General features: G+C 36.5%; 1 protein-coding gene across 1 annotated transcript in view; it reads left to right on the top strand.

Annotated features, from left to right (window-relative positions):
- CSMD1 (CUB and Sushi multiple domains 1) overlaps window positions 1-27,024 on the top strand; it is a gene marked incomplete at both ends in the record, with an annotated part of 1,255,958 nt that overhangs the window by 1,207,542 nt on the left and 21,392 nt on the right. Inside the window, 8 exons of the mRNA XM_081998094.1 lie at window positions 7,657-7,845; window positions 10,992-11,165; window positions 15,110-15,292; window positions 19,487-19,663; window positions 20,581-20,760; window positions 22,032-22,205; window positions 22,950-23,123; window positions 25,602-25,675. Of these exons, the coding sequence (XP_081854220.1) occupies window positions 7,657-7,845; window positions 10,992-11,165; window positions 15,110-15,292; window positions 19,487-19,663; window positions 20,581-20,760; window positions 22,032-22,205; window positions 22,950-23,123; window positions 25,602-25,675 (1,325 nt within the window). The remainder of the gene's footprint in view (window positions 1-7,656; window positions 7,846-10,991; window positions 11,166-15,109; window positions 15,293-19,486; window positions 19,664-20,580; window positions 20,761-22,031; window positions 22,206-22,949; window positions 23,124-25,601; window positions 25,676-27,024) is intronic.

The following is a 27,024-nucleotide window of genomic DNA, read 5'->3' as shown; positions in this document are numbered from 1 at the left end:
ATTTATACTACATTAATTACATTGAAAATTTCCTTGGTCTAGTTTCATTAGAAACCTGATGTCAGGACCTTAGATTTTGGAAAGATTTTAATAATATATGTAAAAACACAAACCACTCTGCTTCCTAAATAAATATTTTAGTTTTATGGTTTGCATGGGCAGAATTTATATGATAAAATCACTCTCCAGCTGGCCCCCATTGAAAAAATAAGAATTAAAGAATCAGACTCTTATGTATTTGAGACTTTTGCAAAGTGAAATTGCAAGTGGAGCAGAGTTTTTGTTGGTCTTTTTTTTTTGTTTTACTTCACTGAGAAGTTGTCATTGTTGTATGTTGTTGACTTTGCACTGAACTTTACTGAAATTCTGTAGACTGGCAATTTTGTAAATGTGCTTTCACAAGCAGTGCCTTCTTTTTGTATAGACATGTCTTAGAACTTGTCATAAAGCCAGAGTGAATTCTCTGCCTTTTTTCACTCGGAGTGCCAGTCCCTATACATGTTCTAGATGTCAACATTAATTCAATACTTTTCAAATAAAAAAGTTTAAAAACACTGTTGATCAGATATGAAAGTTTAAAAAAGAATCTTAACATTGCTTCTGTCAAGGAAAAGAAACGAGAAAGAGAGAGAGAACAAGAAATGAAATTTTGTGAATTATGTACTTTTTTATGATCTTTCAACTTTTTAGCAGAAAACTGCCTAAAGGACTCTGACATGGTCTTTTTGCTTCTTTGTCCTCAAGGGTTTGAATCTACTCAGTCTGAGGTTCCAAAGTCATCAGGGCAAACTTAAAGCATTCTCGTGCTTTTCTCAACAGACTAAATTGAGAGTGCCAGGATTCATTTCCCATGTAACCCTTGACAGCTGTCACTGAGAGAAACCAATCTCCGTCTACTCTCACCATGATTTATAACTGAGTCCCCAGGGTGAAAGGCAATCAGGGAAACTACTGCCTTACTTCTGCATGCTGGCCAACTCAAATTATTTTCTAAAGTACTCCTTACTGCAGCTCTTCTTAGCAACAGCACACTCATTTATAAATATGTTTAAAAATCTATAGTTGATGTTAAATGGCACTGCAGGAACAATTTGGTTTACTTTTTAGCTTGAGGGATAGTATTCTCTTGCATAATCATTTTTTAAGACTTCATGTATGATGCAAGAATTTTGCTGCACAGAACACATGCTTAAATTATGCATTCAATGATTATTCTGTATTTTATTCATCACTGAATTGGCTAAACAGATACTACTGGTTCAAGAATGAGAACACTATATCACAGAGACAAATTTATACTTTGAGACTCTAATACATTCCTTGAACATTCCCTATTTCTGGACTGCATGGAGAATTAAGTTTTTCTATTCTCCCTATTATGTTTCAAGATAATTCAGTTAGAATTGGTTTTGGGTAGGTTTAGGCTAGCATATCTTCATGAAACAATGGTCTTTTCTTAATTTCTAATATTGGCTTGTCAGATGCTAACTTAGCAGGTTGCCCACTAAACCAAAGTTTCATTTTAAGCAGTTATATTTTATTTTGTTTTACTTTCGTAATCTCAGCTATACTAGAAAAGGGGATAGATGTTGTGAATGCTTGTTATAAGTTAAACCTAGAGAAAAACTTGAGTAATCCATGGGATGGGAAGAATTTTTGAAAAAATTTGTATTCATTTATGAATGTGCAAAACCTTCAATGAATGTGAGAATTTTGCAATATGCTTCAGATTTTTCTTCTATTTCAATATAATGTTCTAAGATTAAAATTGGAAATATTTGGCCAAATAATTTCAATGTTTTGCTTCAACTAAGCCAGTATATATTTGACTTCAATAACTATGATCTTCATTAAATTGCAGTGGAAAAAACATTTTTACACTTTCTTTTGTACAAAATCTGTCATTTCACTGTTTATTTTACTGCTTTTTACTTTTACAGTATTTTTATGTGTGCAGTATTTCATACCAGTAAGCTTTCACTGTTTATTTTTAAATAAAACAGTTAATCACTTTGATCTAGAAATAAAATAAGCATTCAATATTTTGGTTAAAGAAATAGTACTTTCTGATATTCTGGAGTTCTCACAACTCCCAAATGAGATTTGCATATGACTGATAGCCCATGAAGCCCCAGCTGGTTGTCTGCATTTTTCTGCTTTTTAAAGGTTTGTGCCAGATGCCCAGTATCCTCCCCATTCCAGCACAAGAGGGTACCAGGGCATCTGTTACATTTCTGTCCCTCATTCAGAACTTCAGGCAAAGCATTACTTTTCTCTCGAGAGCAGCCCTATCTTGGAGGCACTGTGTGCACATAGCAAATGTATCAACTGCAGTGTTCTTCAATACAACGCTACAGGCTTGGGGAGGAGTGGCTGGAGAGCTGCTCAGCGGAAAGGGACCTGGGGGTGCTGGTTGACAGCCATCTGAATATGAGCCGGCAGTGTGCCCAGGTGGCCAAGAAGGCCAACAGCGTCCTGGCCTGTATCAGGAATAGTGTGGCCAGCAGGAGTAGGGAAGTGATTGTGCCCCTGTACTCGGCACTGGTGAGGCCGCACCTTGAATCCTGTGTTCTGTTTTGGGCCCCTCACTACAAGAAGGACATTAAGGTGCTGGAGCGTGTCCAGAGAAGGGCAACGAAGCTGGTGAGGGGTCTAGAGCACAGGTCTTATGAGGAGCGTCTGAGGGAACTGGGGTTGTTTAGTCTGGAGAAGAGGAGGCTGAGAGGAGACCTCATCACTTTCTACAACTACCTGAAAGGGGGTTGTGGCGATGAGGGTGTTGGCCTCTTTTCCCAAGTAACCAGCGATAGGACGAGAGGAAATGGCCTCAAGTTGCGCCAGGGGAGGTTTAGATTGGATATTAGGAAAAATGTCTTCACTGAGAGGGTGGTCAGGCATTGGAACAGGCTGCCCAGGGAGGTGGTGGAGTCGCCATCTGTGGAAGTGTTCAAAAAAAACACTTGTGGATGTGGCACTTCAGGACATGGTTTAGGGAACATGGTGGTGCTGGATTAATGATTGGACTTGATGATCTTGGAGGTCCTTTCCAACCTAGTGATTCTGTGATTCTTCATAGCAAAGCGGTTGCAGAGCATTCGTTCTGTCTTCATGTAGACTTTCTAGAAAACATAGCAATGGCTTTTTAAAACGGCAGTGGTAGACAAGCTCTCACTTGGCTCCAATTTACAGCTGGACTCAATGATCTTACAGTTGGACTCAATGATCTTAAAGGTCTTTTCCAGCCTAAACGATTCTATGATTAGGATGTGAAATATATAAAGTCTAAGTTCTTAATCAGCCTGCAGAATATCAGTTACTTCTTCTAAAGATTCTCCTGTGCTCTGTAGGTGGGTATTCTTTATAATAATAATAACCTCCTGTCCGTGGTTTGTTGGTTTGAGGGTCAGAAGTTAAGATCTTTTAATGGTCAGAAAAAGGTGCAAGAGAGCCTCTAATCTAGTTCTTAGTCCTTTCAATTATAGTAAACAGATTTGATTCCAGAAACTGTTCCTAGGACTGTTTAATATTTTATTATTATTTAAAGAAAGAGCTGCTTCTGATAATGGTAATCAAGATGGTTGCTAAAATATGTAGATATCAGTAGAATGGAAAAGTGCTATTTTGCTGTAGTTACTTTTCAGTATGCAGTTTCATTGTAAAATGGTGTACTGATTAGAGTATGAACATAGGTCTCAGAAGACCTGAGTTCAGTTCTGCACCAGTACAAATATTCCACACAACCTTGGACATCAATTTGTGGTATGGTGGGTCACAATACTGATATTGTGTTATTGTGAAGTTGGGGATCAAAACTACATTACCACATAATAGCAGTTTTAGCTAAATAAAAAATCGTGAAATATTCATTTGAAATTAAATGTATCTGTATTTTTAAACTAAACAATGCCTAGGCATGGAGACTTAACTGCCTCTACTAAGAAGGTTCTCCAACAAGTTTTTAATTTGAACCAAGTAGCACATCCACAGGAATTGTTTGGTGCATGGTTCAGGAATTAGCATGGGCAGCAGGACCATTCCTGATGAGCAGTTCAGAGAAATTCACCCGAGTCTGGAAGGTAGCAGAGCACAACAGCATAGATGTGGCCACTGTCTCCTGCCCTCATGCCAGAGAATAGGTGCTGGTATTCTTCGTATCGATACAGATGTAGTTTAAAATGTTAAGAAAAGTATATACATATGTAGAGGGATTGAGTTTAAGGATATGTTTTACAAGGCAATTTATAACTATGCAGAAGATGCAGGCTAGTTCCAAAAGCAGAAGCTTTACAGTAGCACCTATGCAGCACTACGCTACGTCTAATTGCCTAAGAAACAGGGTTAATTGGGATGCAGCATGCATTGCTTCTGGGAGCTGTGCTACTTTCTGTAACAAAGAATTGCACTGTGAATACAGACATGCGAGCTCTAGCTTAATATTTTGGTAGGGCTTCATGTCAGTGGGCACAAACTTTCACTTGTGTCTCTGTTTTACAGTAACAGTGATATTGCCAGTGAAAGAATTAGACCTAGTTGATAGTGATTGGTAATAATGGAAAAAAGCAGTAACAAAGAATGAAATACATTTTTTGTGTAATGTAAAAAGAATAGAGCATTTCCTCCTGATGGTATTCTAAAATAGAGATCCCAGAAGCAGGAATTGTCAGAGTTCTTCAAAGCAAGTACGAGACACAAATTTCCACATCCAAATCTTTCACAGCTTCCAAAAAGCAATGAGATTTTAGGACTTTGCATTTTCCCCTCTTTTATGGGACAGACAAAAAGTCAGGAAGTAAAAAGGTATTTGCTTCTGTCAATGAAATCCCAGTGTAAACACATATTTATTAATCTGCACATACCTGATTTATGTATAACATTTATAAGGTTATAAAACTAAGTTTAAATAAATGTTGGTAATATGAAATATAAGCTAAACTCTTATAATGTAAGCTAAATGTAGCTTCTCTGGTGAATTATTTCGTAAGAGTCACCATAAAACCCATTCCCACCAGAATGGGAATAGTTTCAATTAGGAGACTCTGTAGCTTTACTACTCCTCAGGAAAAAAAAAACCAGCAAGTCTCTTTCATCAGCCATGTCTCTTCATCAGTCTAGATAATGCCTTACTAATGCTTTATGTACATTATTGTAATATCTAATGTTTTTAAATGTATTGTGCTTTTCTGTGTAATTTTATCTTCACTGTTTTTAATAACATTCGGTAGATGGCAAATAGGTTTGCTTCATGCCAAAGAGTGTTGTCCCTCTTCCCCAACCCCCAAATATTGCTTCTAAAATAATTTTTGTGAAGAAAAATTCGGATTCATATGGCACGTTCTTTAGACATAGGTATTGCTTGTCTAGAATCTATTGCAAGATTGAAATCAGGAACATTTAATACTGCATTTGGTTTGTGTGGCAAGGGTCTGGTAGCGGGGGGGGCTATAGGGATGGGTTCTGTGACAAGCTGCTAGAAGCTTCCCCTATGTCCAACAGAGGCTATGCCGGATGGGTGCAGGAGGGACCTGCCACTGGCCAAGGCCAAGCCCATCAGAGATGGTGGCAGTGCCTCTGGGATATTTAAGAAGGGGGAGAAGTTGCTGTGCAACAGCAAATGCAGCCAGAGAGAGGAGTGAGAAAAATGTGAAAGAAACAACTCTGCAGACACCAAGGTCTGTGAAGAAGGAGGGGGAGGAGACACTTAGGCACCAGAGCAGAGATTCCCCTCCAGCCCGTCATGAAGACCATGGTGAGGCAGGCTGTCCCCCTGCAGCCCATGGAGGTCCACGGTGGAGCAGATCTCCACCTGCAGCCTGGGGAGGACCCCACGCCAGAGCAGGTGGATGCCCAAAGGAGGCTGTGACCCTGTGGGAGCCCATTCTGGAGCAGTCTGTTCCTGAAAGATGGCACCCCATGGAAGGGAGCCAGGTTGGAGCAGGTCGTGAAGAACTGTGGGAAGAACTCACATTGGAGAAGTTTGTGGAGGACTGTCTCCTGTGGGAGGGACCCCACACTGGGACAAGGGAAGAGTGTGAGGACTCCTCCCCTAAGGAGGAATGAGCATCAGAAGCAATGTGTGACGAACTGATGGCAACCCTCATTCCCACTCCCCCTGTGCTGCTTCGGGGGGGGAAGTAGAGAAAATCAGGAATCAAGTTAAGCCCGGGAAGGAGGGAGGGGTGGCAGGAAGGTTTCTTTAAGATTTGATTTTATTTCTCATTATCTTACTCTGATTTTGATTGGCAACAAATTAAACTAATTTCCCCAAGTTGAGTCTATGTTCCCTGTGACAGTATCTGGTGAGTGATGTCTCCCTGCCCCTATCTCTACCTGTGAGCCTTCCTTTATATTTTCTCTCCCCCGTCCAGCTAAGGACAGTGGCTAGAGTGGGCACCTGGCATCCAGCCAGGGTCAACCCACCACAAATACTTTTAAGATAGTGCCTTTAAAAGAGCAAGAGAAATAAACATGATTTTAACTGTTTTTCACCCAAAATTAAATTCTAGGATGTTAATATTTCTTTAAAATCCTGATAATTTTTATCAGATTGAATTAAACACTTTTTCAATGAATGAACATTTGCAAAAGCTGACTTGTTCTACTGTATTAGCTAATCAGTAAATTTAAATTATATGTATAATAAAACTTCACTTTTTGAAAAAAATATGATTCAGGAGTAAAAAAACAGTGCATTAGTGACTCTGTATGCTCTCTGACCTTCTTCACCACTGGTTTCTTTTTCATTAATTAATTAATTAATTAATTTGAACTAGGTGATATACTTGAAAGGTAGATTCCTGTCTTTGATGAGCTTTAACTTATAATGCTAATAATATTTTAAGTCTTTTTATTTATACCATTTTATTTAGAGTGAACACAGGGGAGGGGTGGAGGATAACTTTGTAACTTTTCAGATAGCTTTCAGATGAATAGACAGCAAAACTGGGCGTTTGTAATGGAGATCGCAGTGTCTCAATCATAATCTTCTACCAAGAAACCATCATGTTCACTGCAAGGTATAAAACAAAGGATTGGGAAGGGTGGATATACCTTATATAAAAACTAAACAGTCATGAAAAATCTGTAATTTTTTCAGGTTTTTAACTGCTGTCTGAAAAACAGTTTCATGCTTTTTGGTATTTACGCTCTCTCCCACTTCACTATCAAATACTTGATTTTTCACCACCTTCCCCTTTCTGTTCTACACATTAATAGTGGAAAATGTTCTTGTTAATGTTGGAACCAATTTTTCTCATTACAGGAAATTAAAAAAGAAAATGTTAAAGTGTTACTTAAATTATGTACTGCATTGATTTTAATTTGGTTTCCTTCACATAAAGATTACATAGAAGACCAAACTAAGCCTATCAAGTGAATGATAAAAAATTCCTCCAATTACTCTTTTACCTTCAAACCACTTGTATGTCCAAGACTACTACAGGAACTGGAGTAAAATCATACTATTACTTTCAAAGCAAAAAGGTCTAGTGACTTACTTAGGAGTCAACATACCTGATATTTAAGTCAAAGAAAAAACACAAAGGATATCAAATGGACCACAGTCATGAGCTGCTAAGTAAAGTAACAAAAAAATCACTGTTATAATTTATTTATGACATTGCTATTATGCATCAGTGATGAACACTGTTTGTCTTACAGTGGTGAACTGTTCTGATCCTGGCTTTGTGGAAAATGCAATTCGGCATGGGCAGCAGAATTATCCTGAAAGTTTCAAATACGGAACAAGCGTGGCATACCATTGCAAGAAGGGCTTTTATTTGTTGGGCTCATCTGCTTTGACCTGTAAAGCTAATGGCTTATGGGATAGATCACTACCAAAGTGTTTGTGTAAGTATTCATTAAGTTGGATTAACATTAAAGAGTCATGCATGATTTTTTGTTATGATAAACAAAAATTTGTAGCCATCTATTGAGGAACAAAACTGGACTTTAGGATCAACATATTGCAAATTGTACAACTCAGTAAGAAAACATTAAGGCAAGATGTCATACAACTTGTTATTATTAAAAATGGGTTTAGAGGGAAGTGTGGAGCTATTATTTCAAATGCCAGAAAGTTAAGGTTAATTTCCCCTTTTGATGTATTGTTAACATATCTGAAAACGGCTATGGAAATTTAAAATTATTATTTATATTGACGTAACATTTAGATTTATAGTGTAAGACCAGTAATGCCTATCTCAGTATAATTTTCAGACATATTGAAGTGTGTATGTGAGAATGAATCTATGAAATGTTCTGTAGGAAGATTTTGTTCAAGAGGGTCTTTTCATAACACTTCATACTTCCTCCATCGTTTTTTCCTCAGAGTGGGAGGAAATCTTCTGGTGTTTCCTATAATCAATTCAGTGAACTTCAGATTTCCAGAAAATAACAGTTTGGCTGACTTTCATTTTCCATTGACATATTTTTCTTCTCTGATCATTACTAATTTTCTGACATTAGATTTCTGAATTACAATGCAATTATAGGAAATAATAAATGAAAGTGTATTTTAATTTGCAAATACATCAGATGATATATATAATGATGATATGCAAATACAGATGATTTTAAAGATGTTGCTTTACAGAATTGTGATTGCATAAATTATTTATTTTATGATTCTATTCTTATATAACAATCAGATCAATAAATGTAAGTATGTTAGTGAATTTGTTTCCTTTTTATGCTTGCTTTCTTCCTGCTACAATGTATCTAATATCCACATGACCCAAGCAGTTTTGTTTTCATTTCCACAACAATCTACACTTTCAATATTTGTCAAGAAGAGCTATAATCTGAAAACTGGGTTTATTCAGTGTTCAATAATAAAATAATTATGCAAAATACAACATATTAAATACAAAATAGCTGCATAAAATTGTTCACTTTGCAAGAATATTTTACTGATGCAGCATGTGCCTCATTTTTTGTACCTTAGAAAAAACATTACGAAAGTCTGTCTCCCTATTCTGTCTGTGATCCCTTCCTACTTCCAGGACTGGGGTTTCAGTGTGAAGCGACATTCCTTGCTCCATATGCAAAGGGCAGAAGAGGATGGGGAATCTAAATCACCTAGAATAGCTACCCATCTTTCTACATCAAGTGTTTTGGAAGTTTGATAGCATTTACATGGCCTTCTGTTCTCAGGCAGAGCTCGATGCAAGTTGTAGGTGCCCATCCACTTCGAATCAAAATTCCTGACCTTGCTCTGGGGACTATTGATTGAGGCGTGGGAACTTTCAAATGAGCCTGGGAGGTGCCTACATTCCTCAATCACCTACTGTATTAGCTGCTGCTAATTTGCTGCTGCTGCGCTGAAACACTATCTGAATCCTAAATATCACCAGGACAAATTTAACATTCTTTCCCCTAAGAAAAACTCAGTGAAATGAATAGGGGTCTTTCTATTAGAAAGATGTGTTTATTTCTTTACAGATTAAGTCCCTCAGAGTCTGTTGAAGTTCTTAATTGAGAGATTTAGTTTTCAAAGGTTATCAGTGATAATCTTATTTTTTCAAGCATAAGATTGCTTTTGGTGATAGGGGAAAATGCTTGGAGAGACAGGTGAGATAAGTTTTGAACCCAAAATGGACACAATGTTTACCATGACTAATTCTAGTTCAAGAATAAAAAAATGGAAACACACTGCTATTTTACATGCAAGGCAATACCTATGAGTGTCATTGCTTAAAGACGGATGCTTCTTTTCTTCTTCATAAACTGGCAAAATTTCATGCTACTCACTACAAATCATTGTACAGCCACATTAAGGTGACCTACATATTATTTTCTTCCAAAAACTCTGATCACCCACTACAGCTCCTTCCAGAATTGTGGCAGGACTAGAATTTGCATGGTACTGAAGCAAGCTCATTAAGGTAATTGATCTGGCTGAAAATCAAACACTGTTTTTTTCTGTGGTAGTACTGTTCAGCCAGATCAGTGTCAAGATTTGGTTTGCTATTTGCTACATGAATGCTTAAGCCAGCCCAACGAAAGCAAGAGAAACACACACCAGTGAAGGAGCAGTGGCCAGGACCATGCCTTTTAGCTGAAATCCATTGTGCAGTCAGTTCGACATCGTCATGGGGCCCAGTATAACATAAATAATTTTGGTGTCTCTCAGGAGTAACAGGCATCAGAATAATTCTTTTTTTTCCTAGAAATATATTTGACTCATATATCAAGTAAATCATAAGGCTGCTCAAGTTCAGTTGCTCCACTTAAGTATTGCCTATTTAAGTTGTGTGACTGTTTACTAATGTTATGTAAAATCTATTTTCTTTAATTTTTCTTCCTCTACTGGATAACCTAAGTTTTACACAAAAAAGCATTCAGAATTTGATTTCTAGTTCACCTTAAGATGAATTATGTTTCCTCACATAACAGGTCTGAACTACTTGTTTGCAATTTATTCCGTACCAAAACTGTTTGTCTGAATTTTTTCTCAAACAAAAACACATTGACTTAAGCATAAATATGATTCAAGAATTTACAAAAATTATCAGTAATCCATTTTTCTCTTGCTTACTTTAGACCAACACTACAGATTAAATTTTGTTGTTTCTTTATACTGTCTAAACTGCATCTAGTTATTTTACAGATATGATAAAGCTGTTTACCATTATCATATCTGTAATAAACAAGCACATTGCAACATTAACCTTATCTAGTTTGTTCTTTCCCAATATTAACACAAATAATGTGTATTATTTTTAAGGAAGGACAGTAAATGAAAATGAAAGATAGCTCTGTATATTTTCAGAGAAAGACTAAACTGGACGGGTTAGTTTTACGTGTAGTTTTATGTTTAATCTTACAAATGACCAGTAAATCATCTGTAGTAACAGCAAAACTGAAGACATGAAGGAGTTGAAATCCAGACAGAAGTTTATGTTGTGTGGAACCAGCCTCATATTTAAAGGTTATAATAGTTTTTTTCTGTGCCATGAAAACATCTTATAATATTGTGCTCTTTCCTTTCTTAGCCATTTCTTGTGGACATCCTGGGGTACCTGCCAACGCAGTTCTTTCAGGAGATAAATTTACATATGGCTCTATAATTCACTATTCTTGCACAGCTGGTCGAAAACTCATAGGAAACTCTACTAGGGAGTGCCAAGAAGACAGCCACTGGAGTGGGACTGTCCCTCACTGTTCAGGTACTTGTATCAACCATCATTTGTAATTACATGAATACGGCTATTCTCAAGCAATTTTCAACTACAAGCAGATATTGTTTTGTTTCTTTTTGAAGTACATTTTAATTTCACTAATAGCCACTCAGCTGAATTATAACCATTTATTAAAATATTCTCATACATTGTCTCATTCTTTTTGTCATTACTTTGTAACTTTACTCCTTAGCTAGATGCTATGGTTGTATACTGCAGTATATAAAAGCCACAAAACACTGTTTAAAATCTGGTAGAGTGCTGATTAAAAAGGATGTATGTATTAAATTTTATTTTTATGAATACAGTTCTGTGTAAACAAAGGTTGTCACAAAGGAAATATTGATTTAAAAAAACACAGCAAAGGTACTAGATGGTAATCTTCATACATTATGTTCCTCTTTTCACTTACAGAAATATTCTGTATTAGTGTCACAATGTGCAAGTACCATAAACCTCTGCAATGTTCTTGGTGCTGTCAGGAAGTACAGGAACAGTTTATTCTCCCCTAGACTAACTATGCAAATTTAGAAGGAGCTATAGAGCATTAACACAGTTTTGTTGAAGTCAAGAGCTCAGACGAGGATTGGCTACTAAGGACATGCACAGTGTATTAATAAATTTAGTAAGGGAAAAAAGTTTACACACTTTGGTATGTAAGAAAACAAATACCTGACAACTTTAAGAAGAAAATTTCCTAATAAGAAAATTGTTCCATAATTACACATTATAGAATCTTCTTATAACTTCCCCTAAGCTCTTGGACATGCCCACTCTCGGGTTGATCTGATTCAACATTGTTCAGATTTGGCCTGATTTAAATAGGTGTAAGATATTTAAATTCTCTACTGTGAAAAAGCTCTAAATAAGTGTTCCTGAAAATGGTCCATTCATAAGCTGATTCTGCAACGATGCTGAGAAGAACTTGAAACACTGAGGAAAGGAAGCTAATTTAAATTACTAATGTTTCTTTTCTGTTCTCTGCTGCTAAAGGGGGAAAAAGTTTACTTAGAGTCCTCTCACACCACTAGATCTCACTGCCATCATGGTCTCTATGCCTAGACCTGAAAGGAATCTTTGCAGGGCAATCATATAGATAGTTTCCACACAGAATTGGCCTTTTCTTGGCCTAACCCACATTTATGTCACTTTCACCTTTTTACTCAGTATAAGATGCCAGATCTGAGATTGCACTAAGAGTTCAAAATTTTTAAGGTAGGAGCCCTCTAGTGTTGTTACACCACAAGGGAAATTCTCATGCTAGTGGAAAGAAATTTTAATTGCTAATAATTGAGACTCTTCAGATATCAGTCATGAATGTGATAGTATTTTTATAGACTCCTAGATTTTTAAAACATTGAAGAACAGTGTAGTCATCTCCTATCATGGGGAAAATATGTCTAGTGTAACTAAAATATTGTTACTGATGCAGAATTTAATTTTCTAAGTTTGAAAATGATGTGACATTATCTTGAGAGCAAGGTGATTCCCTAGGAAAATGAGACATCTATCTCTGTTAGCTCTATAAAAAAACAAACAAAAGCTCCCAAACAATCAGCCAAAAAAAATGAAGAAGTTGTTCTCATTCCTCTAAGGCAAAATAACTACGCTTTCTATGTTAGGTATTCAGGAGATTCCTCCATTAAAAAAGCAGTATGAATAATTTGTATTCATAACGTGAGTGAAAGAATGACTGTGCCCAAGACAACTGGGACAGCTAATTGATTTTATACTTAAGGGATATGAAAAGCAGTCCCACTATAACAATTGAAATCTGTAGTCTGTTTCTTCATGGGGTTTATTTCTTTTTAATATATTAATATATGTTTGAATACATGATGGTTTAAATATGATCTCAGGGTTTATTCTCACCTGGGACCTGTTGCAGTGACGGACACTCGTATCTTATGAGTTAGTGATAGCTGAGATTTTTGCTTATGTTGACTCACACTCATTTTCAGTAATGGATATGTAGTCAACTACATTGCTAAATAAAAGCGGTTCTAGACCTTCATCATACTCTAACTGCCTTTGTCTATATCCTTTGACTATAAACTTGTATGGATCCAGTTGAAACTTTCTCCAAGACAAAACTAGATATGTGCAAGAAAAAAAATCTGGTAATTTATCTGGAATAATTCCCTCAGCAAAGTCCCAAAGTAAAGTGGGACATCATCAGAATTTTAGCATTATAGATGCTTCTGCCCTGAACAATTCCTGCAGTCTTTGCGTTCACAAGCCAAAGTATGTGCCACATATCTGTTGCGTGTTGTAAACATGCCACAGTGGTAGCCTGAATCACAGGCCTCATGTTATTTCACACATTTTAAGCAGACGAAAATATCTGTGTAATGGTAATGTCTTGGAATAAGGGGAAGCAGATGGCATTCAGAGACCACATCCAGACTGCTGATTGAACAGAGCCAGGGTGCTAGTACTTGATCACCAAGACCATTATGCTCTTAGAATTGTCGGCAGAATTCTGGTTTTCACCCATCCCAACTAGCACTCCATCAAACAATGCACAAATAGTTGCCAATTAGCGTGTGCTGCAGATCATTCTCAACAGCCACTTTGGGTGCAGCCATCCTGTTTTGGAGACTGAATTTAACAGTATAGATGTAGACAGAATATGCCAGCTGGTTTCAAGACACTCACACATGTATTTAGAGGTAAAAATGCTGTAGAGCAGGGTGACAAGGGCAATCTATTCTAGAAGAAGCTAGTACTAAGTGAACAAAGTACAAAGTGGACACAACCGACAGCCGAAGCCCACAAGTAAGCCTTGAATTCAGGAACTGTGTCTGGATCTCCTTTTATGAGGAAGCATGACTGTATCCAAAGTGTCTGTCTCAAACTTGCTATAATGAAGACCTTATACCACACACATAATCATACTTTCTGATTTTAGAAAATTTTCATTTCTAAAATTAAAGTTTGATTTTTCTCAATTTTTGCTATTATTATTCATTTGTTCAAGATTTTGTTCTTCATCTGAGGGGTGTGCCTATGATGAAAAACCTATGTAAGATGATACAGACTTCAACATATGGAATTATTTATACATATTTTGAAAAAAAACCCAAACCATAATTTTAATAGAAATGCAGTCTAGGCCTAAAACCTAAAAATGGAGAACAAAGGATAATGTTGCTATGAACCACAATTTAGACTGAGGGATGTAGGAGAGGGAAAATTTTATGCCAAAAATTATAATAAGCTGTTGATACTGAGACCATACTTCCTTGACCATCTTGGGTAGCATTTCCTGTAGCAGCTGCTTTATGTGATAAGGGAGTTGACTGGCTCATCAGACCTATGAGGACATGTTTGAGAGGTCTGTTTTTCAGCACCTCCTTTCTCTTCTAAAATTGTAACCAATGCTTGCATAGGAACTTAAAAGGTAAGGAAAATTATGAGGTGACCTTTCCACTCTTGAACAGGCACACAGGGCCAGGTACCATTTAGTCTTTTCTGTGGATATATGTATTTCAAATATATTTCTTAAGAAACTTGAATACAATTCTTTTCACTCTTGTTGGTATCTAATTTTCATTGTTAGAAGTTATTACTAACAGGGAAGTTGAACAATAAAATACAATACATAGAAAGTGTCATTTATGTCAAAAAGACAAGAAATTTGTTCAACTGACAAAAAAATGACAAGGGTGCTTCCTGTGTTCACAATTCTCTTTTTTATTTAAATCACATTCTCTGTTTAGGTCTCCGTAGGTCTGAGATAAGAAGGAGGCTGAAAAGACATGTTATTTTCATCTTTGGCTTCGGTTTCACACCCTTGTACTGGAAGAAAAGTGATTAATTATAATAGAAACAATGCAGCTAGTACTACTATTCGCGTAAGAGTGTCTTCACTACCACTACATTTGCACATGATGTCTCTGCCAATAATTTTGCTCTGTTGTGCTTTACAGGAAATAACCCTGGCTATTGCGATGATCCAGGAATACCAGCCCATGGATCTAGACTAGGGGATGAGTTCAAAATAAAAAGTTTGCTACGTTTCTCATGTGAAATGGGTTATCAACTGAGAGGATCTGCAGAACGAACATGCCTGCTTAATGGTTCCTGGTCAGGTACACAGCCTGTGTGTGAAGGTAGGTATTGATACCCCCAGCATTTATGACACCATTTAATGACATTTACTAATGACATTTTGTTCTTTAATTAAAAAGAAATTCTATGCCAAAAATATGCTTTTATATTGCTCTGCAGAAATAAAATAAAAGAGTTTGCAAGCAGTTCATGTTTTGCATGAAAACCTAAATCCAAAAAGATAAAGCTTTGGAATATATTCTTATAAGAACATTGTCAGAAAATAATTCTAGTTAAACAAATATTGAGCCTGAAAATAGAGACTAGATACTTAAGTTAAATGTAATATTAAAAAAAATTCTTCAGATTGAAGATATGAAAATGGAGTGATAAGTAAATCCATCATCCATCTTCTAACAATACAATATTTTCATCTTCTCTTTCTTTGTAATGTCTATGTATCAAGGACTAAACAAATGATGAAATGATGCTTTATTCTTAACTAAGTATAATATAATGTATGTTTCTCCACATAAGTTAGACTAATTTTTTATGAGATATACCATTTTTATGCTAGCTTTTTCAAAATAAATGCAACAGAGAATATTTTTGGAAATCACATTTTAGAATAAGATAAAAAAGATAATAAAGAATTTTTACACTTTTTATTCCCTGTCAAAACTGGAAAACAGTAATGGAAGACTTTGGATTCAGTTTTAAAATTACTTCTTTTTTTCCAAGAATGTTTGAAAAGTTATTTTGTCTAATTCATTGGAGTTGATCACAGTATTCTCATCTAACAATTGTTCTTATGCAGTACCCTTCAGCACAGACTAATCTTCTGTCAGTGTAGATATCACTATAACTGTATCGAAATGGCAGTGGGCACAGGTTCAGTATTTTCAGCAGAAATTGAAGTTTTGCAATGTCCTTTCTTCTTCCTTTGCATGAAGACATTAAGCATAGCAGGACAGCAGCACTCAGTAGCAATTACTGGTATTTGAAAGGCCTCTTTCAAAGTTTTTTCTTTGTCTTTTTGCTTCAACCTTCTGTTTTCAGGGGGGAAAAAAAAAAACCAAAGAAAAAAACCCCTTTCTTCCAATTTTTCTGTTCTCCTTCAATTGTTTTCTGTTTATTATAAATAAGGATGAGAACAGGAGGACAATATCCTTTCACCCCCAGTTCAAGTTCCAACCCACTGAATTTTTCTCTTCAGTATTTGCGATTTTAGACATAAAAAGTGATGATTAAAACAAAGGCATTTATGTGTTATTCCAAACATCAGTAATACTCAGTCATTTTTAATTGGCAAATTGTGTTTATTTTAGTGAAACCTATAATCTATAATTATTACATTCTAACTATTACATTCTAACTATTATGTTAGGGGTTATCCAGCTGTGGGCCCTGGTGGACAACAAGTTGAACATAATCAGCAAAATGCCCTTGCTGCAAAGAAGGTTAATGGTATCCCAGGCTGCCTTAAGAGGGGAGTGTTCCTTCCCCTCTGCTCAGCACTGGTGAGGCAGCATCTGGAGTGCTGGGTCCAGTTCTGGGCTCCTCAGTATTAGATAAATGTGGACTTACTGGACAGAGTCCAGCAAAGGGCCACTAAGATGATGAAGGGACTAAAGCATCTCTCCTCCGAGGAAAAGCTGAAAGAGCTCGGACCATCTAGCCTAGGAAGGTGAAGGCTCAGGGGGCATATTATCAACATACATGAATCTCTGGAGGAAGAGTGCAGAGAAGGTGGAGCCAGGATCTGAAACACAGGAGGTCTGTCCAAACATCAGGAAACAGTTTTTTGCGGTGAGGCTACGTGAGCACTGGCACAAGTTGCGCAGAGAAGTGGTGGAGTCTCCATCCTTGGACATAGTCAAAAACTGTCTGGATATGGTCCTGGGCAACTGGCTCTTGGTGGCCCCGCTTGACCAGATACCTCCAGAAGTCCTTTCATTCTCAACCATTCTGTGATTCTTTGATTCTATGACTTTCATAAATAGGAAGATGTGATAAATTGAACTGAGCAAATATGAGGAAATGTAGTAAGTCAAATAGACACTAAGAGTAGTGTAAGGATTATTTTATAGTCAACTACTGTCAAATTATCAATTTGTCAAATGTTAAGCATCCACAGACTTGTTGCCTTTGCATAAATTCTATAAACATGTTTAACCTTAATGAATGCATCCAGACTTTCCTAATGCAACTCAGTGTTGTACCTTGACCAGTATCTGCACATGGTCTTCAATTTGTTTTATTAGTATTATCATAACATCATAGAAAAGTTTGGGTTAGAAGGGACCTTTAAAGACAATCTAGTCCAACCTCCCTGCCATGGGCAGGGACATCTTCCCATAGATTGTGTTGGTCAAAGCCCTACCCAGCCTGACCTTGAACACTTCCAGGGATGCTTCCCTGGGCAACCTGTTCCAGTGTCTCACCACCTACCTGATAAATAATTTCTTTCTTATGTCCAATATAAATATAATCCCTTTCAGTTTAAAATCATTACCCTTGTTCTGTCACTACAGGCCCTGGAAAAAAGTCTCTTTCCATTTTTCTTTTAAGCTCCTTTTAAGGTATTGAAAGACCACAGTAAGGTCGCCCCAAGAGCCTTTTCTTCTCCAGGCTGAACAACCCCAACTCTCTCAGCCATTCTTCAGAGGAGAGGTGTTCCATCCTGCTGATCATTTTGGTGGCCCTCCTCTGGATCTGCTCCAACAGGTCCATGCCTTTCTTGTGCTGGGGGCCCCAGACCTGGATGCAGTACGCCAGGTGGGGTCTCACCAGAGCGGAGCAGAGGGGCAGAATCCCCTCCCTCGACCTGCTGGCTATGCTTCTTTTTCTGCAGGTCAGGGTATGATTATGGAATTCCTGTGGGAATTCTTGTGAGAATTCCTCTTGCACCACTTGTGGGCCAGGCAGAGGAACCTGAAGTGAAGCAGTGGAGTTGACCCTGGGAAAGAGGGAAGGAAAGGTGATGTTTCAACATTTGTCTTTTTGTCCCTATTCAAATCTAATTTAATTGGCAATGAATTAAAGGAATTTTTCCCAAACTGAGTCTGTTTTGCCCACAATGGTAAATGGTAAGAATTCCTGTGTCTTTATCTTGACCCCTGAGCTTTGTCATCCTTCCCGCTGAGAAGGGGGCAGTGACTCAGCAGCTGAGTGGGCATTTGGCTGTTAGGCAAGGTTAATCCACCACAATATTCCAACCCATTAATTTTAATCATACCTATATTTGATCAAATAATTGCATTAGACTAAATCATTTCACTTTTCAAGACACCACATTTATTTGCCCTGTAGGAAGAGTAGGAGGAAATTCCAGCTCTTGAAAGCTCCGCAAGAGACTATTGAAGTATGCCCTCCCAGTCTTAGAAACCACTTCTTGCTCCATGGAAAATTGAAGGAAAGAGTTTGATTTATATGCAGATTTCTTCCTAACTCTTGATTAACCTTGTTAATCTCTTAACTTCATGATAGTTTTATTTTATTCTTATGAAGAGGAGTATTCTCTGTCCAAAAACGGAATTTTATCATGCTTTTGCCAGTGTCCTGTCTGCCAGGATGGTCAAATAAAGATGCTCTGGAGGAAAGTTGTTAGAAAAATTCAAAACAAACAAACAAACAAATCCATCTTATGATTGGCTGGTCAGCTGGAAAAAAACCTCAACACTAAACCCTCCCAAAGACCCAACATTTAATCAAAGTAAACCACTGTCGAATCTCTGATATATGAAGCTGAAACATAATCATTGCCTTAATCTATAGCTACAGATGCCAAAAAGATACGGAGGCCAATACAGAATGTCTGTTATTTTCTTGATTCAAAAAAGAAATGAACAGGAAAATCATAATTTACTATTTATGCATTTTTACGATTGAAAGAGGAGATACCAGAAAACAGAAAGAGAATAGAAAAATGTGCCCGAAGGCAAAACAGAGGCACAGGTCTGTCAGAAAGTCCTGAATGAGCTTTCTTGTCTCCAGTGACTGTATTGGGTGGAATGGAACAAGCAGTGCAAACTATCTGAATCAGCTATTAAAAAAAAAACCAAACCACTAAACAAATGCAAGTAAAGTGATCATATTAACAAAGAGAAATAAGACATCAACCCAAGAATTAAACATTTTCTTAGTAAAACTTGCTATAGTTTTTTAAAAGATGGACTATTGACCTACCTTTTTTTTTTTCTTCAGTGAGTCACCTATGATAGAAATACTGATTTTTTGTAACCTTTTCTTCACAGCTGTATCTTGTGGGAACCCTGGCACCCCAGCCAACGGTATGATAATATACACTGATGGAATATTATTCTCCAGCTCAGTCATTTATGCCTGCTGGGAAGGTTACAAAACTTCAGGGCTAACTACTAGACATTGTACTGCTAATGGGACATGGACTGGCACTGCTCCAGACTGCACAGGTCAGAAACAAAGTTTCTTCCTCTAAAGCTTTAAAGTAGTAAGTCATCCAGCCTTCCTACTAAAAATGATTATTTTGTTAGATAAAATAACACCTTTTTTTCCCCATTCATCTGTTTACATGAATATTTTATGCATCTAAAGGTACTTGTCCTTTTTAATACCTCCTAGGTGTTTCTAGAATTATCTTTTTAAGATGGATACATAGGTAACTTTTCTGTATTTGTTTACCTCATGAATGTCAACATTGAAAATATAACATTATTGCTAAGAATAGGTGTTTCTCTAGAGTTTCCTTTTTTTTTTTTTTTGCTTGTCTTATGTACAGAGGATGATAAATCAGATTTTACCTAAGCGGATACGTTATTGTGCCAGTTTTTATGGTGAGACAAAGGAGTAAAATCTGACAAAAAACTATTCTGCTAATGACCAAGAGTCAGGGAGAAGGAAGTTTGGGCTACTCCATCAGGGAAAGCGAGTGGGGAGTAAAGGGGTGCTGCAAGGCCTACGGGGCCAGATGACAGCACAGTGATACAAAAAAGAAAAGTAATTTCATAAGTCCGCTGGAATTGCATTGTGGCATCAACATTAGCCATAATGTGACAAAGATCCCAGTGTGAAGGAAAGAAAAGTCCTGGCAAAACTACCACTAACATAATAGTCTGCAGGAGCCGTTAGAGCATACCACCTTAAACTAGTGTCTTTAAGGAACACAATATTTGGCCAGCGCTATTGCAATGCCTCAAAAATATGAGTTTTTAGCTAGAAATTAAAGCTTACATTTTTTATCTTGTGTGAAATATATTGATCAAATTTTTTCTTGTTTTATACACTAAAAAAAGGCATTAGCTATACATAGTTCAATGTTTCATTACATGTTTGTTGAAAAAAAGTAACATTTTTTTATTTTCCTCACTAGTGATCAGCTGTGGAGATCCAGGTGCATTAGCAAATGGCATTCAGTTTGGAAATGATTTTACCTTCAATAAGACAGTCAGCTATCAGTGCAATCCAGGATACTTGATGGAGCCTGCCAGTTCATCTACCATGCGCTGTATAAAAGACAGCACTTGGAACCAGAGTAAACCAATTTGCAAAGGTCTGCTTTTGAAGTTAAATAGTTTACAAATACGGTTTTGATACTATATGTGAAATTCAGTAATGAGTGTCTTTATAAAAAATTATCAAAACATTCTCTGGGACAATTAACACACAAATGCAATGAAAACTTTTAGATAAGTATTTGTGTAAAATCTGTATTATTTTGCACATGTGCTGTGGCATAATGTTAGTCAGAATAGTGACATTAATGACTACAGGAGAACAAAATGACTCTACAGTGGGGATTATCAGAGAGCTCAGTTTAAAATGCTAGGAATGAAGTACCCATTTTCATTTTTGGGCCCTTTGTCTTGGATTAGATGTCCAAAATTCTGTAAAGGGATTCTGCAAATCAAGCTTTTTATAAAAGATTCCCTTGTTGCAGTAGTATCGACATCATAAATAGCCAAAAAGTTGTTTCACAAATAGCTAATTACAAGTGCTAACATAAAGGTCATAGTGGGGATGAGGCTGAAAGGCAAATAAGGCAGCCTAGTGAAAATTGTTAGCACTACTACAGCAGCTCAGGGAGTAAATTTAACAGCCTAGGGCATCTTCTGCTTATAAAAAGCCTAGACTGCCAGCTCATCTAGCACGGCTTTAAAATGCTGTCTAAGTCTAGCCTACTAATTAAATTTTGGCATATGTATTCAAATGATTGCATTTTCTGTTGTAAATATCACTGAGTGATTTTACGGTTCTGCTCTTTGTTGATGTGTAACTGTAAACTTGGTCATTCCAGATTTCATCGTTTTGGGCACTCTTTCACAAGCTGAAAAACATCAGCTAATTACCAATAAAATCAATGTCCATTGTGTGCTGAAAGCCTTAGAAAATGAGTAGGTGAATGAACAAAGTCATATTAAGGCTTTAAATAGTGCTGCAAAATTAGTTTAAAGTAAAATGAAAATATTTAGAATTGTTGAATCTTAGAAGATATTTATTGAAAAATTGTACCTAGGTCAGTAGCCGTTCTCCAACAACGATCAGCAACGAATATGTAGGGAAAAGATTCAGCATTTGGAAAGCTATATACTTTTCTGGCTTCCAGCAACCTAGAGCTCAGGGACTTCCTAAACCTAGAAGTAGTATTTTTGTATTTTAATTGGTTTTCTATTACAGGCTGCTTTGTTAATACAGGAATGCTTTGTTGGAACTGAACAGCATGAAATATTTTTTTTTACTTTCAAAAGTATGAAGAGATATTATGTTGCATTCTCCTAAACCCTATAAAGTCTTCAAATTATACCTTTTCTTTTTGTGACACAGCTATTACCTGTGGCCCCCCTCCACCAGTACTCTATGGGAAAGTGGAAGGATCTGATTATCGCTGGGGTGCCAGTGTGAGTTACAGCTGTGCAGAAGGCTATCAGCTGTCTAACACAGCTATTCTCTCCTGTGAGGGTCGAGGAATTTGGCGGGGAGACATCCCACAATGTTTACGTAAGTTTTCAGGGTACAGTTGTGTTGGGCTTCACCAAAGCTACAATCAGTTGTTTCAGGCTACAGTCAGTTTCTCACTGTTTAAAAAGGACTCAGCCAGATCAGGTAATACATGGACTACTGCAGAATTCTCCCTCCTTCCAAAAACTTCTTCATAACCTTGTTATGAAATGCAGTGGTTGTGCCCATTTAAGGTCATGGTCATCTTCCCCCAAAAGTCACCTCCATCTCTTATTACCTAATTGGATCCATCACCATTTGCCTTACTGATAATTTGACTTGTAGTGAGCATGATTAAAACTTTCCCTTACACTTCTCCTTTTTTCTTCCATGCTTCCATTTCCACGAACAGGTGAAAACAAGGATCCTAATCCTTAAGCTCATAGCCTTGCACTGCTTTCTAAATTCTTTTTTTCTTTCCTGAAGGCTAGTACATACCCTCATATCTTGTTTCCATTTGTTTTTCAGCTTCTTCTAAATTTGTCAACTCACTTCTTTCAGTGCTTGAAATCTTCTCAGGACTCTGACAAACATTTTTGCTTTTACTTAATTAGGGCAATAATTTCCAGCATACTCATCTGAGGGTGACTGATGTGAAAACTGGATACATTTTGAAGCATTACAATATAGAATCGCAGAATCATACAGCGTTGTCTACTTTGACATTATGTTGTCATCCCAATCCAATCAGCGTTTAAGTGTCTCTTTTAATAACTTCTTTTTCTTTCTTTTTTTATGTATTAGCTGTTTTTTGTGGTGATCCTGGTACTCCAGCAGAAGGACGCCTCAGTGGAAAAAGTTTCACCTACAGATCTGAAGTTAACTTTCAGTGCAGACCCCCTTTTATTCTGATAGGCTCTTCAAGAAGATCCTGTCAAGCAGATGGTACTTGGAGTGGAATTCAGCCAACATGCATTGGTAATTACCGCTACTTACGCTGTTTCTACTGAGAATATTCTTGATAAACTATTACACTATCATAAATCTAGCAATTAGCTTTCCAAATATAGAAAACGTCTGTGTAATATAAAAAGAACTAGATAAATAAGGTTATATTTTGAGTATAAAAATTTTAGGATAAACACAATCACATATGAAGTCATTTGTAAATTTACATGATTGCTTGTCTGCTGGAAATGCAGAATGTCAATAAGTGCAAGTAAATAAATTTGTTCCAGCTATTTTTAGAATCTTTTAGACATACAGATGACTTTGGCAGATTAAAGACCAGATTCTGTCACTGGAGAGTTAAAGGCATTTGTCAGAATCAATCCTGAATCAAAAAGCTTTTTGGACTTTCTCAAAGTGGCTTGTACAGTTCAAAAGGATGAAACATGCTGGGTCTGATCTTTTGAAATTCTGATAAACTGCCAAGTACTATCAGTTTCTCTCACTATCAGGGCCCAAAAAACTATCAGTTTTTCTGACTGATGTGCAACTGATAGGCTTTTAGCATGTTGTATAATCAGACTAACAGAAATGCTGGACACCTGAAACTGCCACTGACATCAAAATTTGATCCAGCTTGGGGTGTCTTGCTAGAGAAAATTATTTTGGTGTTATAATAGAAAAAGTCTTTTTTGATATTTCTCAACAAACACATTCAGATATATACTGTAGCCGATTTATATATTTTGCTGTGACTATTGATATTGGCTATGTGGAAAAGCTGGAGTGGGCACTCTGGGAAAAGGTGACAAGCATGATTTCTGAAAGCAGTGTGTATTTGTAAATTAAGACATTAACACTCAATAAATTTTTTTGTACATTAATTCAAAACCCCTTCTGGCCATAGTTTTTGTGACCTGGGCAGTTCAACTTACATCAACATTTTGTAACAGAGATGAGAAGGTTTGCAAAAGTTAAATCTCAGATCTATTGTGAAGAATCAAATTTGAAAATGTCATAATGACATTTCTATTTATATTTTTTATAGTATAATATAGAAACACATGGAAAACACTACATCAAAGACATAAGCTTTCCTTTTACATCATAGTTTTTATGTTATAAAAAGAAGATATTGGACTATCTAAAATATTCACAGGTACCATTGTTAACCATTTTGAAAATTAAGATCAATGAACAGTACCTAGAACTATGCCTAGAAGTACCATATGATGGCAAATGATGGCAAGCTTTTCTATTTCTGGATATTAATATTTTCCTTAAAATACTTTGACAATTCTTCCTATTACCCCTACTGTTTCTTCCAATGAGACATATCTTAAAAAGTCATTTCAGCTTCATGTGTCTGTTATTAGCAATGACATTCCAGCTGATGATAACTTATAAAAAGTTCTTGAGCTCTTCAAGCAGCTCAAGGCCAGGAGTGTGTTTGGATTTTTTTCTCTTACATTAGGCCAACATCCACCTAACTTTTAAAGCCTTTGATAAATATCAGTCCAGTTGAATTTTTATGCTTTATTGATGGTCAACACTGAAAATGGAAGTTGACTAAGAATAAAATGACATATCACATTATTGTATGTGATAAGTTCAATTTTCCCTCTACAGAAAACTAAAAACGGTTACAGGTTAAATATAGCCCTAAGTTGCTTTCTTTGTAATGCAGTGTTCAGCACAAAAGCAGACTTGGTTGCTAAGAGGGAATCACATAGTGCAGAAAGATCCACTGGATCAAGTCCTGTGCTGTCTACCTGGTGGGTGTGCCTGGGCATCCTCAAAGCAAATACACCACCAGAATGTGAAGTGGACGTTGCTGAATCAAAAATAGCATCAGACTGCTTTAAATTACACTAATAAAACTGATCATCATGTAATTAGTTATACTCTGTTGGTGTACCATTTTTTGTGCAGGGACTGTCTTTTCATTCTCCGGGAACAACCGAGGTAGTAGTCCATTTGAAAATTCTATTTTTTTAGTGACATAGAAAATATTCTATTAAAAAATTAAGTATTTTACTTGTTATAAGAAAGAAGGTTGGTTTTGGGTTTGGTTTTTGGGAGTTTTGTTTTTTTTTAAGAAATCTAACTTAATCGTTAAGCTGTTTCTTGGGAAAGGAGAAGAAAAAGGTTTCCCTTTATGTTCCATCTGCATTATGATTAGTGGGATATACTATATATTCAAAAAGGTTTAAAAGGCTATGTTTAGCAAAAATTAATGTAATCTTAGCTCTAAAGTCTACAATGCCAAAGATACCTGCAAAAAAAAACCCCTTAAATAATGGCAATGTACTGAAACAAAGTACTGTGATCTATTTTTGAAATTTAATTGGAAATACAAGTGTAATATACGGAAATACACACATTCAATTAAAAATTCAATTCTTGCCCTCACTAGATGTTGATGAAATGACTTATTCTTTGCAAACAGTTTGGGAGTATTCTTTCCATACCATAATAATATCTGTCGTGTTTCACATTTTACATTAGATCCAGCTCACAATACATGTACAGACCCTGGTACTCCACATTTTGGAATACAAAACAGTTCCAGAGGTTATGAGGTAATTCTTTCTTTTATTTATCACCTTTCTAAAATGAAGATGCATTTAATATTTACAAATTTATTAATTATCTGTAGGCTTAAATGTCTGATATAAACCTTAGGGAATTTCCGCTCCTTTTTAATAAAAACACATGCTTCATTCCAAACTTTTTTTTAACATACAGCTTAAACAAAGAACCTCGAACCTTGTAATATATCATGTGTTCAATTCTTTAGGAGACTTCAGTAGGGAGGACTATTTATAAATTGATTACCTAATATGATATGACATGATATAATTACTTTTCTTTAGGATCATAATTCTTTCATACATTGATGAATAGTCAGTAAATACCTAATAACCAATGACCTGTCTGATCCAAAGGTCATGTAGTCCTTGACGAAAAAGTCAGCAAGTGGCTTTACTAAATTAGCAATTTATGTTACATTCTATTCAGTCAGAGAAGACAAAATTATTCTGTGTGTTAGATCCAGTTTCTCTGTGATGAATGTCCTTTCTATAATTCGAAATTCCTCACAGATTATTATTTTACCAAGTGACAGTCAGAAAAGTGACTGAGGAAATAAAAGTAAATGCAACAATGACTAATCCACAGTCACTGTATAGAATGATTAACCTCATATGGATAGATTCTTCAAATATGTTCTGCTTGGGTTTACCGCTTATTTCTAAATCTAGGGCAGTGTGCGACATCGTATTATGATCAAGTTAGTAGAACTGTTTTTCAAAAAATCATTTCTGTAAGTTCCTCTGGTTATTGGTACCCTCCCTCTCCTACAATTGTGCTGTCTGTCATTGCTGTGGCTGTCAGCTCTTTTCTTCACCTTCTATTCTTGACTGGCTTGCAGATGCCAAGGCACTTCTCCCTAGCCACATCTTGTGACCTCGCCACTAAGGTGGTTCTTTTTCTAGTAATAGATGCAGTTGCCTTTCTGTCTGTTGTCTCATCTTGACCCTGTACCTGTCCCTATCATCACTTCAAAAACAACTCTAATCTTTGCACCTAATTTGATCAGGGGGTTGATATTTTTTTTTTCCTCTCCCCCTTTTATCTGCCTCACAAGTTGTCTTTAATGCCAGAATTGTACTGGCCAATTTACTGTTCTAATATCTGTTGAACATCAAGGCTAATTTTCTCTTCTCATTCACCTCTAGAGGCAATAGTAGGTCTTCATCTGTATTTAGTGTTTCTCAAGTATGTGCTTTCACTCTCAGATCACTGTCTGGTACAGCAAGATGTAGACTTCTCTACAATTACTAGTGACGTAAATGTTTTTTGGCATATGTGATTACTGGTGTTTCCTGTTTCTGTGACTTAGCCAAGCTTCTATAAACCAGCTTTTAAC

Source organism: Phaethon aethereus (genome assembly GCF_964289735.1).
Source record: "Phaethon aethereus genome assembly, chromosome: 3".
NCBI classification, from domain to species: domain Eukaryota; kingdom Metazoa; phylum Chordata; class Aves; order Phaethontiformes; family Phaethontidae; genus Phaethon; species Phaethon aethereus.
Note: the sequence above shows the minus strand (reverse complement) of the source record. Positions and strands in the feature narration are given on the sequence as shown.